The following is a 19,041-nucleotide window of genomic DNA, read 5'->3' on the forward strand; positions in this document are numbered from 1 at the left end:
CCGAGTAAGTTACCTTATATGACTTGCTTTCAACTTCTTGACTGAGGCCATTCAAGCTTAGATGCGAGCATGAGATTTTGTGTTGATATTGAACAGGACTGTCATTATTGTTCATTGAGTGAGCTGATTGTTCAGTCAGGAGTATATGGCGTCTGATTTCAACATTCAGTTGTTTATTTAGCTGTTAAAGTAGATAAGTCTTAATTCAGATGTTTATTTTAACGCATTTATATATATAAAATGTTATTTATTACGATAGTGGCATGACTATTATAGTTATTTATCCACAGAACAGTGATCATGTTTGTGTTACTTTTATTCAATAGTTTATTTAATATTTATTTGCTTTATAAGTTCAGATGCTAATTCTTTTAACTTATCACCGATTTTAGCTGATGCACGATTTATATTGACATTATTTTTATATCAATAATTTAATGTTGCACATAAAATACAAGTCTATTTATATGTAGCCTACATTAATCTAATGTTTAATTAAAAACAGCCAACTCTTAATTTTGTAACTAATATTAATAATTAAAAAAAATAGTATTTGTTAACTATTTCCCCGTCTAAATACTGTAAAGCTGATATAAAGCCGATGTAAAGCTGCTTTGACACAATTTGCATTGTTATAAGCGCTATACAAATAATATTGATTTTACTAATTTGATCATTTATACTAGTACTTTTGGGAAAAAAATTACTCGAATAAATCAAAATAACATTTTAAAATCCTGTAAATTTATATAAGCACTTTTATTTAATATTTACTAAAAAATATATACATTTAGGCTTTTTATTTATATACATTTTATAAAACACTTACATTACAGTTATAATAGCTTTTACTCAATTTAACAAAAATATACGAAACAACTCATTTTGTCATTTTTTATTAGCACTTTTATATTTGTTTACTAAATAAATACCACATATACCAAAATACTAAATATATGTATTTAATTAAAATATTTTGTTATTTATATCAGCACTAGGCCTGTAGCCTATAAACATACTTTTTGGATTTAATAAAATATAAAAAGAACTCATTTCGTAATCTCACATTTGTATTTTAAATGAACACATAACAGAAACTTTTGCAGTGTAGGCCTAGCTGTGTACTAAACTTTGGTTTGATTTAACCGCGCGCCGCTGTAGTAACACACCTGGCTGTTTTCCTCAGGAAGCGCGCTGCTGTGTCCAGCATGAAGCCCGTCCCTTTGGTCCTGCTCATAACTTCAGTCTTACTGACCACCCACATCCCGCTGAGCACCTGTCGACCCCGCGACCTGAGCCTCATGAACAGCCAGCTAGACGACGTGCTGTTCAACAGGGCAGGAGGCGACGCCGTGTCCTACCTCGTGGGCGAAAAACTCCTTCAGTATTTGCAAAGAAACCTCGGAGCGCAGAAGGCAGGCGGTGTCCTGCATCTCCCGCACTTCCCCACGGCGCAGCTGCGCTCTCCTCAGGAGGACAACAGCTTAGAGGAGCTCACGGAGTTTTCCAAACGGAACGACGATCCTCCGATCTCCATCGACCTCACCTTCCACCTGCTGAGAAACATGATCGAAATGGCGCGGAACGAGAATCAAAGGGAACAGGCGGAACTGAACCGCAAATATCTAGATGAGGTTGGGAAGTAGCTGTAGCTCCACGATGATGCTTTCGATCGGCGAGTAAAGAACAAGCTCAATGCACTCTTTCACATCCCCAAACTCTCGCTAAAGCATATGACATTCACCGATGCCTCCTGCTGGCCCACACTCTTAGAAATAAAGGTTCTTCAGTGGTTCCTTGGCACTGCAAAGAACCTCCTTCTCGGTCTTGAGTTGGCTGAGGTTCTTTGGAAATGAAAAAAAGTGTCTTCAGATCAGGCTATTGGTTTCTGCGTTCCAAAATGAAGAACTACAGAAAAAAAGGTTCACGTGTGGCATCAGGGTTGTGTGGAGCCTTTATTTTTAAGAGTGGCATCTATCTGCTCACCAGAAGAGTTTCTGGTGACCTGCTGCTGTCTCCATCACCTCTGGACCATTTCAGAACCAGGAACCACATGCACACGTCACAACAGACCTACCAGGACCTCTGCCCACAGCAAATGATCAGTCAGGATGGTTCACATGTAACCAAATCGAGAAACGAATCAATCTAAAATTGACTTGTGCCCTTACAGTTATTAGCCTCCTACTTAGAGTTACACTCTTTAAAAACAAAGGTTCTTAATTAGCATCTGTGGTTCCATGAAGAACATTTAACATCCATGGAATCTTTATAGAGGTTCTTTAGATTATTCAAATGTTCTTCATACTAAGAAGAACCTTCTAAACCTTTCAGTGAACAGTTCTAAAAAGAACTTTTTCGTTCTAAGTCATTGCTGTGAAACCCCACTTTTGGAACCTTTGTTTTTCAAATGTGTATAAACGGAAGAAGTATTACTAAAACATTACAAATCCTGCTAATTAAGTTATTCTCAATGAAGTAAAAGAAGGCCATTGTAAAGACTAATTTCTGTTTGGCTGGTTTGGTTGCATCCTCTCACTTTGCCAACGGGAGTGTTCTCATGACATAAAAATGCTATACTTTGGTAATATTACCAATATTTACCACACACATAATGCCAGATGCTCACTGTAGACTAAGTGCAAAAGTACGTTCTCCTCACATGGTGGGAAACAATGATCTGTAGCACTTCAACCAAGAGGCTTACCCACGTTTTGTGACAATAATGTTGGACAATATTACAAAGTGCTTGAGATATACTGTACATTGTATATTGCTTATCATTATGTAAATTACATATATATTGCACCTAAATGCATAAACATGACTTTGTATTTTGAACATGAATCTGCAGAAATAAATGAGACTATATGCCTTTTACAAGTAACTGCAAACATGTCAACCTCATTATCACCCATTAAAAGCGGTAATGATCACAGCAGACACAGGTTTATAGGAAGCCAGCATCACTGACATTTACACAGGCATTAACGTCACACAGAACATAAAAACACAAGTGGTGAGTAACAGGTGAGACGCCACTATGGAAATTACTGTGCGTGCTTTTGAAATGTTACATGCATGTAATGAAATGAAAGGCTGTGACAGTATTTATCCAAAAAGCTTTTTTACATGTGATTCTACTAGTTGATCTAGGTAGTGATTTATCATTATTTTTTAAATAAGACATCTTAAGGTTGAGTGGATTCGTAGATAAATGTAGAATTATTAGCCTGTCTGTCATACAAATCATTCACCACTTTTAATGAAAATATGAAGCATCTTTATTTGAAAGTGAAAAATACACTATAAAGCTACAAACAAACAAATGGCAAAAAATAAACATCTGGGTTTTCCAAATATACATGTATATAAGTTTGATGAATACGATTTTAGTAAGATTTTATTTACTAAAAATATCATTATAAATATATTCAGCAAGCAAGCATTAAATACTTTAATTAAACACTTTTACATTGACTAAAAAAATTATATTCTTAAAGATTAAAATCAGTTTTTCTATTTTTATACAGCTATTTAAATTACACTTTAAAATATATTAAAATAGAAAATTATTTATAAGCTGTAATATTTCACAATATTACCACTTTACTGTATTTTTAATCAAATAAATCAGCCTTAATGAGCATAAGAGACTTTCAAAAACATTTAAAAAAATTACTGACCCCTTTGAATGGTAATTTGCATGTATATATTTATATATATATATTTGGACAAACCACAAATGTTTTCTGATTTCCTAAATTCTCAGCTCATTTTAAGATCAAAAAAGACCAAAAATAGCATCATAAACAGATTTAATCATCCAGGATGTAGAAGCTATGAAGAAATGTGTAATTCCTCTTACTAAACTATAGCTCAGAGTTTTAGGACCACAAAATACCAGATGAAAGAGGCTCTTGCCATGTTGAAAGGATTAAAGAAAACCTCCTCTTTATAGTCTCTCTGAAGTCAGCACAGGAAATACCCTGGAAATGAAAAATAAAATATATGAGTTAAGTCTTCTATAATCTTCCACTTACACCGAGTCTATTTTAGTCATAAATGGGGCAAGTGGGAGAGGACAGTGTGTGCTTTGCATTGGCAAGAATGTATGTTGACTGAACACTCATTTCTTAGGAAGTGCCATTGTGTGAAACTGCATGTTACGTAAACTGTTTGTTTTTCATATCTAAAGCCATTTAAGCATAAAACGAAGAAAGGATACTCTAAACGATATATTAAGATCAAGTAACTGTTAAACAAGTTGCATCTCATCCCGCAGATTGGCTCTCCATCCTGCTTCTGACACCCAAAAAAAATCCTCTTATTCTAGGAAGAATTACATCTTTAAATTGCGTGAAGGCCGGTATGTCAGCTTGTGACGCACCACGTCCTCAAAATAAGATCCATCCTCATTCCGAGTGGAAGCACTCCATGTGTGGAGTTGTTGAGCACATACCCAGACCAAATGACTCTCTCGCTCTCTTTCCCTCCATGAATTGATCAGTGGACTGACAGCACGAGTGACAAGGTCAGCGTCTGTGAGCACAAGTCATATATCTGCACTGCCATATATTCTAGCTGGTGGCACAGAGACGAGTGGTTATTAAGTAATGGGTGGATGTAGACTCACGGCTCGAGCGCAGGTGGGGGCGGACGAACCGTCGGAAGCCGAGGGCCTGCCACTGCGATTTAGCCCTGTTCTCAACACTGCTCTTACTGTACGGACACACGGTCCTATCAGATCAGTAAAGGACCAGAGAGAAAGCTGCATGCTGTCCTGACCCACGCTGCCCTGATTAACCGAGGTTTCTGACCTTTAAAATGAAGTAAAAGGAATGGTTATTTAAAGAAAGCATGCACAGGTGGGGATGCCCCTGCAAGACAGGATACCCACTGTTCAAAGAACAGGAAATATCTTTTGAGCAAATGCTATTTTCCAAGTTAAGCCCTGTTTGTAGTATGCCTCTTAGAAACAACTTTTACACCTTGGTTAGTAAGTTTTGTATGTTTACTCACCCACGTGTTTTCCCAAATATGACTGACTTCATTACGAATATAAACATAAATAATAAAAAACATAATGAAAGTGAATTCATTATGACTTTGTTGGGAGATGACGAGTGTACTCAATAACACAATGTTGCCAAGAATCATCACTTCATCAGGATGGGATGTCTGCACAGTAATAGTTTAACCCTGTAAAGTCTGACATATGAAATAATCTTTTTTTTTATTAAAAAGTTTGCATGTTTTTTTAAGTATCACCTTTGATACATAAGGTTTTTTCTGCCTCATATACTATGATAAAGGAGAATATGAAGCTCATACTTAAGGATTAAAAAAGGTGGAGCCCAAACTGAGCAAAAATATGTAATTTGGTGCTGTTGCTGATATTAATATGGCCAAAAAGTAAGTTCAAATTCTGATAGCTTGTAATGTGAATGAATAAGATTTTCAAAACAAACATAAAAATGTATATAAATCAGTCATCACTCTTTATCTCCCAATAATTTCTTAGTAAGATGATATTTAAATGTTTAATTTTATTATCAAAGCAGTTTGTATTGTGGGGGCACAACATATAATACGACGCAATGATGATTGAGAGATTTGCAATTAAAAACCTTACTCAAAAACCCGATGCATAATATTTGATACTCACATTTTAACAGGATTTTTCTATAAAAGAAATAACGAGTGGATAATCAAGTAAACCAACTTGCTTTCATCTTTAAATACTAATAACAATATTAAAATTATTCTTACATTTACTTTATAAAAATCAGTAGATTTCACAGAAATATTTTACAGCTAAAAGACACATGTACCAGAAGGTGGAGGTTTTCAGAATTATACTAAAAGGCCTTGTACTTGCTAAAAATCTATAAACAAATGACAGAAAGCGATTGTGTACAATAAGTCAAAGTATGGATCATTTAGAGACCTTAGAAATTGGTGTATCAAATATGATACAGCAGCCTTTATAGAGTTCAGTTCAAAATAGTTTTCATAGCATTATGTGCATAAATAAAATTTAAAGTGTACAAAGAAAAGTCTAAACCCCTTAAAGGACTTCAGAATTTTTTTTTTTTCGTCCATACAATAGAAGTCACTCCATTGGTGTTTGATTCCACAGAAGACTTGATTTGGAACAACATTAGGGTGACTAAATGAATTTTCATTTTGGGGTGAACAGTTCCTTTAAGCCAAGGAAACATCATCTTTGAAACTAACCTTGGGTTTAAAAATAAGTTATATGCGTCTCCCTGATTCACCAGTCTGACCAGGTGAGGTGGTCAGGTCTTCAGGGGCTTCATCACCGCTGTCTTCCCCATCTTCACCTGCAACAAAAGTACATGCTTCATTTTCTAAATATACCGCAACGCAACTTCAACTTGCAGACGCAAATAGACATGAATGTATATGTCGTCATAGCTGTGAAGCCGTTACCTGATTGGAAGTCGATGCCTCTCAGCATGCCGGCCACATCCTCCGTGTTGATGATGAAGTGGGCCATGCTCTCGTAGCCCGCCTCCATCCGCTCAATGTTGGAAGCCTTGGCAGTGTCTGTGATCCTGTCAAGGACAGAGCGGTGAAGTCACGGCGGAACGCGGACAAATATAAAAGTGACAGATAGCGTTAGGTCCCGTTCCTCCGTTTCCCTGCGGCTGCTCGTGACGCAGGTGCACGAGACACCACGCGACGTCTCCGCAGGTGGAGGGAAGCATGAAACATAAGACACAGCTAGACAGTGTTGAAAGCGTAAGCATTTTTCTAAACACTTAGAGGTTTTGGGGGAAAATGTGATGAATGCTGATGCATATGTTATTGCACACACTGCATAAAGTTTGATTCACAAACAAGAAAGTTACTTCTTGGAGGCAACACGTTTGTCTAGTGGCATCAATGGAAAGCTTGCATTTACTGATGGACACACCTGTGATCAGAGCCGGGTGGATTACTTACAAATTGTAATCTGTTACATGTTGAAATTTGTAGTTAGTAATGTATTGACATAATTAATGAATTCTGAATAATTTACTGCAAAACACATTTTCCCTTGTCAGGCTCACAGTAACCATAGTAACCAGTAAACCAGTGACTACAAGGGATCAAGAACCCCATAACATTCAGATTTGTGCTCAACAATTAAGTTTTTCCAACAGTTGATTCTTCAACTATTACCACCAATATTTATAGCTATAATTTGAATAGATAAATGTGCCCCAAAAAATGACATTTACAGTTTGAAAGAAATTGTATAAATACAGATATGTATAAATCTGCATTGATTTTTCCTGTAGCAGAGTTGAAATATTGCTTGTCACGGTCATGATAAGAGTAAACATTAACTAGTCAACAGTGATATATTGGAAAGACTGTCAGAGAAAAATAGCTCTGTTAAAAGGGGTACACTACACTATAAAAATATACAGTGTTTGTTTATTTTTCTTTTCTTTTCTTTATTATTTTCTTTTCTTTCTTTTTTTTATTTATTAATTAATACTTTTTTTCAGCAAGGACGCATTAGATTGATCAAAAGTGACAGTAAAGACATTTGTTACTAAAACTTTTTATGATAATTTTTTTAATCAAAAAATGCAGAAAGTTGAGCATTAGAGGAGCCTTTCAAAAATATCCTACCGACCCCAAAATTTTGAGGGTTAGTGAGATGTTTCAATTCAGTGAAATTATGAAATTATTCACAAAACATGTTCAGTGAGTCTACACAATAAGCATTTGGAGCTCAACTAAATTCAGAAGTGAGCAGAAAATAAATAAATTGTAGCATAAGTACAGAACCTACAGTACAGAATATTTCCCACAATACTGAGGCAGATGAAAGTTATGAACCAATGCATAATACAGTGGGTTGTTGGGGTGGGAGGCTGGTTGAGTCATTGCCAGTGAGGTTATTAATCATGATTGTTAGTCTTTAGGAGGCATCAGTTATTGATGAAGCACACATGCTGAATATGATTTAGTTTAAAGGGGCAGTTCACATAAAAATAAAAATTCACACAGGTTTGGAATGACATAAGGATGGGAAAATGATTTTTTGGGTGAACTATCCCTTTAAGACACTCCTAAACACATCACTCACAGCTGACTTACTTCTTGAACACTTCCTTTGCACTCTGTGAACACAGCAAAGAAGAACACTCATTTTAGGACTAGCAGCAGATTAAAACATAAAACCTGCAGTCCTCTTCATCAGAGTTTCACTGCGTACACAAAAAAGGGCACATACTAAATCACCAGCACATGTCATGCAGCTTATTTTGACACTCTGTTTGCATTGAGAAGTGCTAGTTAAAAATAGCAGTGCTGCACCTGAGGCTGCCACTTTATATTGAAAGCTGTTTCAAAAAACAATTACACCTCTCCATCACCTTCGTTTAAAGTCTCTTTCTGCGGGCCGCAGCTCTCAGCCGTGGTGAAGTATTGACCATTTGAGCCACTAGTCAAAGGACAGGGGTCTCCAGCTGTGTGAGGTTCTGCTAATCAATGTCAGCCCCCCCCTGGGCCTTATCATTAAAGGATGCTTGAAATGTAGCAACAGGCCCGGTGTCAATCAGCAAACAGCATATGCAAAGGCTGGATCATTTGCATCAAGCATCTATGGGGGGCTCTAAAAGCGACAAGCTCTACTGCCAGCATCCCCGGTGAGGTGTTGCAGCATTAGCTCCACACAGCTCAATAAGACCACGTCAGATGTTCACAAGCACCTGTACCGCTATCGATCACTGGCGCCAGAGGTTTGAGCAAGTTAGACATAGAAAGTGACCATTTGAGACACAGTAATAGCTTTGCAAACTACTTTGAGGCTGAAACTCTAGATAATTTTAAGTATTCAGCTTTGGCGTACTATTCAGATATAAATGATAGCTCAAATCATGCAGCTTGTTAAAGAAATCTGTGCTACTTTTCTAAGTTATACACAAAAAGATGGGTCTCGGTCAGCTTCCAAACGAACTCTGGTGTAGTTCGAATGAAATATGAATGCAACACAGACCAAATACTTCTAAACGAACCAAAAACAGGTTGTAATGACAAGATGCGATGCTATACGGCATGATTTGACAACGCGGAACGAGCGGTATATCCAAAACAAAATGAGCAGAGGGCAAACGTGGAGCAACGAGGCTGTTAAGTGTCTTTTATGAACTCTTTGTGAGTTTGCAGGTGGTAAACATAAAATCATATGTACACGTAACAATAAGCACATTAAGTCTAGAAGACTGCATTATGTGTTTTTGACTTAAAGCGGTGCTGAGCAGACCGATTAAGTTGAACACAAAGTCAAACACACCTTTTGTTTGGGGTTTTCGGTAAATTCCGTCACAAAATATACATCATTCAACCCAACCAATCAGGTTGTGAACGTATGACTATGCTTTTAGTTTTAGTGTCTTTAGGTTTGCTGTCAAAAATGCCCGTGTGAATGCTAAAGGGACTAAATTAATCTTTTTCTTTTTTGGTCTGGACCAAATGAACCAAGAGAACTGAAATACAAGTGTGAACGCACCCTTTAGAGATTATTATAAAGACTTCATACACTTTTAAAAATAAAGGTTCTTTAGTGGTATTGATGGTTTCATGAAGAACCTTTAAAATTCATGGAATCTTTTCATTGCACAAAAGGCTCTATACAGAGGAAAAATGTTCTTTAGATTATTAAAATATTGTTTAAAAAAAATTCTTAGAGCCATTTTTGACATGCCTTTCAGTGAAAAGGTCTATGGCATCGCTGCAAAAAAAAACCTTTTTGGAAACTTTTAAGAGTGTAATAACTACTCCTAGCATCATGGCACCAGTGCCATGGAGGAGCACTTGTTGTACCTGCAGGAACACAACCATTTGAGGTTCTTCCATGGACAGGATAGCTGTCTCTACAAGTTTGACGGACATCTCCAAGTGATCTCCGTGGCGACGGACAAGGGAGCGCACATGGCCCAGTTTTTGATCCTGCTCACGGCCGACAGTCTCTATTAGATCCCTTTTGCGGTCTTCTAAGATGGCGTAAAGTTCATCAAACTTATCAGAGATGTACTGCATCTGCCGGTGACCATTTTCCTACAAAAGATTGACTGTTTTAGTTTGTATTAAGAGTAACGTTTAAATCACCAATAGCTTCTAAAATATATTTAAATATTTTTTAAAAGGTTAAAGTATTTACAATTCTTAAATTGTAAATACAGATTGTATACTTCTTTCTATTTTTCTGACTCTATTTCATACTCCAGCACTTTGGACCAAGTACAGATGTGCAGAACATGTGCCTTAAAAATAATGCTTGACTTGACTTGACTCTGGACTGTATTTGATATACAGTGCCCTCCAAAAGTATTGGAACAGTAAAGACAAAATTGATCTGTGCCATTGCAGCCAAGCAGATTCTAAATGTTTAATGAAATAAATATAATAAATATATTATGAATATTCAAAATATCACCCAGTCCTTTCACACAATATCATAATTGTTGTGGTTTACTGTACCATTTCTTTCTCACCTTGACTGTCCTACAAATATCCTCCATCTGTGAGATCAGGGCTTGTGTTCTGTCATTTCCGGCCACCAAGATGGCTATGGCATCACTTAGCTCTGTCTGAAACAAAACAGAGTAGAATATACCTAAATGTGACAGCACCTCATAAAAAAAGAAAAAGAAAGAAAACACAAATGACCAATGCACTCAACGTGTCATCTTTCACAAGAAAGCCATGTCAGACTTGGCTATGCCACTTGTGAGAACCACACTTACAAACAAGAGAACAGCATGTGAACTAAAGGCCGAGATTGTAAGAATGTTACCAGTCATGACTGATCAAACTTTGATGATTTGCATTTGAAATGAGTGATTCACTGTTTATAGTGGGCCATGACTAAAAGAGAAAATGTCATCATAGCCACCTGGCAGAAATTATGGCTCCTTGGGAGTGGGTTTGGGCATCAACCACCCTACGACCCTGGAGCATTACATCATTCAGGTACAGCACAGAAGTAGATGTACTGTAAGAAGAACCTATTTCCTTCAATGAGAGCTGACCTTCAGCATAGGAACACTGCGAATAACAGATCAACATATGGTGTCCATCATGCACATGTTTTTTTATTGGGAGGCTGGTAGGTTTAGTCATTGTTCATCTGGTAGTTGCTGAAGAGAGCGAGAGAGCTGAGAACAGGCAGTTATGGAGGACAAAAATGAGAGACAAAAAAAGTAAAGACCAGAAGAAGCTGCTATGACTCAAACACAACAGGGAGGAGTGACTCATTTCTCAGGGCCAGGTGCACCCTGGTACGAAGACCTTCATCACTATCCATACCACAAGAGGTGCAGTAGGTCAAGACCTTAATACCATGAGGTCAAGAATGCATCGGAAAGTGAGATGCTACATGTTTTTTGTGCATCATGAAACACATTTGTCCTGTTAATTTCAACTGGTCTATTTTCTTAAACATAAGTATCTTGGACCTATTTTAAGACAAATTGTCTGTTCTGTGACGTATAATTATTGGTGCTTCCTAAAACTCATTGCAATTGCTAACACTTAGGGTTAGTGATGTCAAAAAACCTTTAACCCTGAGGATTAAACGTCATTTGTGCTACAGACGTGAATGACACCTCAAATTGTGTGGTTTGTTGATAAGTGTGTTATTAATTATAAAGTGATTGGATTTCATGGGGGGGGGGGTCTTTTAAAGGAATAATTTCACCCAAAAAAACCTTAGGCTATCCAAGATGTAGATGATTTTGTTTCTTCATTGGAACAGGTCTGGAAAAAATTAGCATTACATCACCTACTTGCCAATGGATCCTCTGCAGTGAATGGGTGCCGTCAGAATGAGAGTCCAAACAGTGGACAAAAACATCACAATAATCCACAAGTAATCCACATGACTCCAGTCCATCAATTAATGTCTTATAAAAGCAAAAAGCTGCATGTTTATATGAAACAAATCCATCAAGGCATTTCAACTTGCAAGTCCATAATTCAAAATAACACTTCCTCAAGTGAAAACGTTCATCCCCTACTGTCCTCTTACTTCAAAATCCACTGATATATTTATTTAGAACTATTTTAGACAGTTTACAATTGAAAACAATCATGCGTAGATCTCTCTCCTGATTCAGATGAGATCAGTTTTTCACTGGAAAAAGCTATATTTTGGAGAGAGGACTCATATTTAGCCTGAAGCAATGGTTTGAAATTAAAAAAATTTTCCTGCAAACACGCAGCTTCACAAGTTAATTGATGGACTGGAGTTGTGTGGATTACTTGCAGATTGTTGTGATGTATTTATCAGCAGTCTGGTACCCATTCACTGCAGAGGATCCATTGGTGAGCAAGTAATGTAATGCTAAATTGCTCCAAATCTGTTCCGATGAAGAAACAAACTCATCTACATACTAAGTGGCCTGAGGATGAGTACATCTTTATTTTTGGATGAATTATTCCTTTAAACTTTTGAATAATTTACATGATTAATCTCTTTTGAAAATGTAAAAATCTTGCTTGTTAGACAAATTAGAGGTAGGAAAAACTGAAAAAGGATGGACGGTCTGGATAAGGCAGCTGTTGGTTAAGGCAGAAGCAAGGGCTGCTGGTGGTCTGTATGTGTGGTCACGTGGGTGGGTGTTGATGCAAGAGAAGTTAGCAATGTGTGAAACCTGCTGGGCAGCGTGTTATACACACATCTGTCTGGTTCACAGCGTCACACACCACAGCCTCAGAGCAGCCTGTGATTTTTTCTGAGGTCATTTAAACCAAACAAACTAAATTGTCTGGTTGATGAAGACACTGTACGAATCCTTTACCTTCTGTCTCTTGTAGACGTCTGGCAGCGGGGCCACATCACAGTCCTTGTGAGCCCCGAACACTTTGCACATGGAGCATGTTGGTGTCTCACAGGTGAGGCAGTAGATGTTGATCTTTTCCTCTTCATGCTGGTCACACATCAGCTGCTGTTGCTCTGTTTTGGGCAGGAGTGGCCTGTAGAGTCAAAACAGAAATATATTTATGGTATGATGTAAAGGTTAAAGATTTGCACTGGTAAATAAGAAGTTGCAAATTTGAGTTATCGTAACTGTGCCCTTTAGCAAGGCACTGACAACAAGTTCCAGAGGGAAAAAAAAACATAATATATAAATAACTTATATAAAAATATATAAATAAATATACATTTCTGTTTAATAACACCACTAACATGCTATTGGAGCATGTTGTCACAAAATGCAAAAACCTAATTGTCTATTGTTTCTGGGGCAATAGCAGCTTCAAACAATACCTTTTTTGTAGCAAAGACGTTAAGGTATGTGTCTGTACAGAAACTGACTTTCAAATATACAGTATAAACAAAAAAAAAAGTAATTTTTCTTGACAGAGCAGCATATTTCCCTCACAATTTTAACAGCTCAATACCATAAAACTAAGTTTAAAGCAATCAAAATGTTTTTTCTTTCCTTTTAGTTTTATCATACACCACTACGAAATGTCCAGCTCATTATTTTAGCATAACTTTATAAAAATAAATAAGGGATCTCTTCTAAAACTATATATAAAACTACAGTTGTTTTTTGATGACCTAAATTTAAATTAGAATTAGAATTCCACATCCTTTTTGCTACCTCAATTGAAATTCAAATTTTAAAAGACATTCTCAATTCAACTCGGAATGGCGAACGACATTCTTATACCCTTCTAAATGTGTATGTAATGAAAAACTACACACAACCAGCATTCTTTCTTTGTGACTGAAGAGGTACAATATCACTTCCCCTGAGGTGAATCACTATAAAGCGAGCTGATGCAAAAATTTGATGTTAAAGGCATTTACAGCAGATACTGCATTTAAAAGTGATTGATGCAACTAATATGATATTCTGTCCTAAAATGAACACATTACTCACACAGACCTTTTCAACAAGCATCTGTCTTGATCTGTCTTGTCAAGTGGAAAGAGATGGTTTGTATGTGCATTGTGTTGGCAGCAGGCTGGTTCAAAATAAAGACTGTTTATGAAAGACTGCCATCCAGTGGATGTCTGCTGATAAAGCAGTGATATAGAAAACCATATTAGGGTGGATAGAGTAATCATAAATATAGGTTACAAATCTATTTATACTTTTTTCTAAGTGATCTCAAAACATAAATCTTATGGATATATATTTATATTTTTTTATAAGATATATTTAATAAAAATTATGTCTGAAAATATTCTTGAAATCTCCTTGAAATACCTTAAAATATAAGACATTTTACTTCTAAAATGTAATGTATTTCAGAGTGAAACCTAAATAAATTAATAAGTGAAGGGAATCAATTGGCTGGACACAAAAAAGTGGAAAGTTCATACTAGAACGGAGCCAAATTACAATAATATTTGCAAAATAAGCATTTTTGTATTGTTTTTAAATAATAAAACTCATAAACCAAAACACATTTACTTAAAATAGCATAAGATATATTTTTCTTAGCCCATGGGTATTTTTTGGTCTTTATTTAAAAAACATATCCTCCAAAAATCTAATGTATATGATTTATACTTAAAAAGAAGACAAGACAGCTGAGATCAGAATAGAAAGAGAGAAAGAATGGGTTAGATGAAAGGTTGCAAAGACAAAGTATTTTTCTTTAAAATAATGTACAGGGAAGGTATATTAAGTAAGGAAAAACAGTCACTTTTAATTTCTATAAAATTTCCATTTTTCTTATAAATACAGAATATATTTTATAATACACACACACTTGATCTTTTGTGTCTTTGAAACAACCTCTACATTCAGGTGACCTGCTTTTTGTCAAAGACCCTACTAACCATGTTACATTACGTATTCATGATAAGCACCTGAGCGTTTGTTACAAAAGACCTCAAAGTCTATCTATCTTATTATACACAATTACACATATTTTTCATGGAAGGTCTCATGACACATTGTTTATTGCCACAGGGATAAAGCGTCCTAGTTATATTTAGTGGTTTGGCAAAGGATTGGAGCAGTCACCAGAGCCTCAGGTCCCATGTCTCTGTTGCGTTTACGTGACGTGGCAGAAAATCTCCCACACACGGGTAAATCATATATTTGTGTCACTACACAGAATTTAAGCCTCATTGATGAAACAGAGAAAGTGTCGGGTAGTGGTGTGTCACAAGACTTTTGAAACGCAATTAAAATTTGTTGGCATACAGTGTATTTTTGCTCCACAGCTCAGGGCATTGCTGGATCTCTATACAGAGAAGACTGCTTTGAAGTATGTACAACAAATAGCTTTCATTCATAACAGCGCTTCCAGAACAGAAATGCTTGCTCTCTGTGTGTGGAACAGGTCCAGAAAACAGCGCTTTGGAGAGGCATCCAATTTGAAACTAACCTGGTAGACTCTGATTTGTAGATATCAATGATATTCTCCACTAGCAGGTTCCTCTGAAGGCCATATACACCGTGCCGGTCCAATACCACCTCGTGACGACAAGATGGGCAGCGGAAACGTCCCCCTGTAGATACAGGGCCCCGGTTTTGCCAAAGAGGGTTGGAGGCCTGAACCATTGAAGGATAAAATAAATAACAAATTTGTTAATAATAAAATAAACTTTTATTTGAAAAGCAGACCTGCTGTTAAAGGCAATACTTGTGGCCAATTAATGGAGACAGCAAACTATAAATTGTCTGTCAGTTATCTTCGGTAATTGTTGAAAGTAAAAGATGAGAATTATTATGGAAGGATAGCAGCGCTCAATCATGTTAAAGTCTGGCCCAATGGCATCCACTCCACTCAGAGGGAATACCAATGGCTCCACTGAAAGCTGAACTTCTTCTTGATGATGAGATGACTAGTCCAATACCTCAGAGGAGCAAGGTAAAAGAGATTTGGCACAAATAAGAAAGGCTAAACGGATCATTAATCTCAATTTGACAGCTGCCGTGGGCCTCTGAGGTCTTGTTTCAATCTCACAATTCAGCATTCAACTCATAAAATGACATTTAAAGTAAATTAGGTTGAAGAATATTGTATGTAGAGCTTCTAAAAATAGCTTCAGTAAGTTTAAGAAACTCAAATAAAGCCCAAACAGGGAATACAATAACTATTATCAACACTCGTTCCGTTGTGGTGTCAACATCCAACAGCTAGTTCCAGTTAGATTCTTGGATTTGACTGGCTGTGCAGCGGACGGTTCATGTCACAGATCACATCGATATGCCACTAAGTGACGATCATGAATCATTCACTCAACCGATTCGCTCAAAAGCACAGAGTAATTCAGGAACGACACATGAGTCACTGTTGAATCATTCACTCAAGTGTCATAGATATGAAGTTGATTTTACTTTGATTTTGTTTAGTAGAGCGAAAATAGATAACGAAACTGTCAATATTTTGTCTAAAATGTAGGTTATGTTATTATTAATTGCAATCAGGCTGTTCTCAATACCATCACAGCTGTCTTAATCATTTTAAAAACCCGATGCTAACAAGTTTGAAGTAAGAATTTACATCCTTACGGTAGTAATGGTAATGGTAGCTGTATTTGTTGTAAGCAATTTACATTTAGGCTAATCTGAGGTAGCATATGTTGTAGAACAAAATGTGAAACTATTTTAACCACAGAACTTATTTTACTCATAAATCCTAAACCACTACTCCAAAAACCCATTAGGAATACTAGAGGGAATGGATGACTTGAAAATGTTGATTATCTTCCAGGTTTTAGGACAACAAACTGAACAGTTCTATGTTAATGAAGTTTCTGGATGCTGCGAAGAGAATGATTGTTCAACCTGAAAAATAGGACACTACCACATTATTAGGAATGAACCAATACCTGGTAAACATCATTGGCACACTTCCTGCAGAGATTATGCTGGCAGGGTAAGATGACCACAGGCTTGGTGAATATCTCCAGACAGATAGGGCAAATGAGCTGTTTCTCCAAGTTCTCTACTGAACTTGAGTCTCCCATCGCTGGTTTGAAGCCCAAAGTGAAGTTCATCCCAGACAAAAATAAAACAAAGATTCTAAACTTTCTTTCCTTCTGTTATTCTTTGGTCTTTACTCTAGTGCCAGTCTTCATCCAGATGCCCACTCAATCCCCAACCACAAAGTGACTGTGGATATATTTGGGCTGTTTGTACTGGCTTGGGTTACTGTCCAAACTGCACACCCTCTGATATCACTAAGAGTCCCCACTTAGTGCTCTATCGCAGGGGCCTGGGGCCAAGTGAGAGAGAGGGGTAGGAGGACAGATTCCTCTGTGCTGAGTTATCTCTGGTAACTTGAGCAGAAAGTTGGATGGGTTTGCAAGGGGAGACAGAGCAGCTGGTGTGTGCGGCTCAAAGGCTAGTGGGCTGGCGCCGATGACATAAGACACTTAAAACAAAATCAAAGTGCATTGAACACGCACCCCGAGTTCTGTCACGGGATGACATGAAAATAATAGGATACCTGCAAACCAAATGTTTACATATTCCATATACTAAATCAGAGGTCGGAAACCTTTTTTGACCAAAGAGCCTTTTTTAAAAATATATTTTTTTTTTAATGCATTTTTCCAAAAGAGCCACAGTAAAAATAATGTAATGTTAATTTAAAGGGGTCATGAACTGCCTTCTTTTTTTTGTTTTTACTGTTCTCTGAGGTCCACTTAAAATGTAATAACAGACAAAGCAATAGTGATCAAGCAATGAAAACAGTTACTCACACTTGTGTGGTGTGACATTACTGTCGGATCCAGTATAGTCCGCAAAGCATCATCTTTTAGATTCAGTCTTTCTGAAAATCCTGCATCGAATTATGTCTTGTTTATAAACAAATCTGCAGTAAAATGAAGTGAACAATGGATTAGGTTCTTACCGACGGAGTCTGGCATTTGATTAAAAATAAAAGTTCATCAAATGAAGTTAATTGTTTGGTTTGTGTGTAGAATTTGTCATTTACCTACTGCATGCGTGAATCGGTGGGCGGGGCTAAACAGGCAGAGATGTAGAAGCAAGTGTTGATCATCTTCTGCAAAGGCAGTGTTTAACCGCACTATTACATCATAAAGTGGCACATTCAATATAAGCTGTTTTTAGACTGAGAAAGTTTTGAGTCCTGAAACTTGCAGAATGTTTTGATAGCACAATGACCTCTTATATTTCAAAATATGAAGGGAATTTTTATTTCTCAGTTCATGACCCCTTCGTGTGTTTGTATTGGTGAGTGAATGAGTGAAGAACTATGCACAGTGCTTACACGGGGCTTACATCAACTGCGTTTATGTGACTACTTACCATTTTGTCCTATTTCTGATACAAAATCAATCTCTTATTTACATCATGTCTATGCTTTGTTTGTTGTAATGAATGGATTTGCGAGCTTGTACTGGACAAAAAAAAAAAAAAATCCTTTTGAGCGGTGAGTGGATTCTTATTTAAATGCCTCTGATTGGCCATTACCTAAAAGAAATCAACACTATGTATTTGATTGGCTACATTGCTCAAATGTAAACAGGTTTGCACATACAGTTCTGTGCAAAACGAAAGTACACTGTGAAATGTTTAGAAATGTTTTTTGGCACAGCAGAGCACCAGTTTCAATAAAAGGATATGTTTCCAGCCAGGTGCAGCTCACGAGCCAAAGGGTCCTGGTTGCTGTACTAAATGAAACTCAAAAAATACTGTTATGAAGTTAAATGTTGGAGGTTGCCAGTTATGCAATGGATTGTGCATCATTCAAATTTTAAAATCAATTTAAGACTTATATGTGTGACATCAAATGTGTAAGGTCAAATCAGTTTCAAGCTTCATTTCCAATTATCAATATTACCGTTCACTGTCCACCTTCACTTGGTTGCTTCTCTAATTAAATCTCTTGATTCCATACAATGGACTAGATCATATTTCCATTTTACACAATGTTAACCAAAATTTTTAGGTTACAAACATTCTTCAAAATGTCTTTTCATGTTGCTCAGATAAAAGAAATGCATAAAAGTTTGAAATTACAAAGTTGAGTAAATTATTTTTGGGTGAACCATCCCTTTAATATTATTAA

General features: G+C 36.7%; 2 protein-coding genes across 2 annotated transcripts; one reads left to right on the forward strand and one right to left on the reverse strand.

Moving 5' to 3' along the window:
* Positions 1 to 1,208: 1,208 nt before the first annotated feature.
* LOC306880661 (UI-like) lies at positions 1,209 to 1,646 on the forward strand (the record flags this gene model as incomplete). The annotated part of the gene is made up of 1 exon (XM_079434345.1): positions 1,209 to 1,646. One exon carries the CDS (start codon positions 1,209 to 1,211, stop codon positions 1,644 to 1,646), a length of 438 nt encoding a protein of 145 aa, XP_079290471.1.
* A 1,233-nt stretch (positions 1,647 to 2,879) lies between these two features.
* Positions 2,880 to 17,193, reverse strand: LOC306880662 (tripartite motif-containing protein 54-like). The gene is made up of 9 exons (XM_079434346.1): positions 16,832 to 17,193; positions 15,382 to 15,548; positions 12,828 to 13,002; positions 10,521 to 10,616; positions 9,850 to 10,083; positions 8,122 to 8,144; positions 6,457 to 6,581; positions 6,241 to 6,347; positions 2,880 to 3,989 (listed from the first exon to the last, which is right to left on the reverse strand). Exons 1-8 carry the CDS (start codon positions 16,997 to 16,999, stop codon positions 6,259 to 6,261), a joined length of 1,077 nt encoding a protein of 358 aa, XP_079290472.1. The 5' UTR covers positions 17,000 to 17,193; the 3' UTR covers positions 2,880 to 3,989; positions 6,241 to 6,258.
* Between the last annotated feature and the right edge of the window lie 1,848 nt (positions 17,194 to 19,041).

This window comes from Barbus barbus (assembly GCF_936440315.1).
Source record: "Barbus barbus genome assembly, chromosome: 14".
Classification (NCBI taxonomy): Eukaryota; Metazoa; Chordata; class Actinopteri; order Cypriniformes; family Cyprinidae; genus Barbus; species Barbus barbus.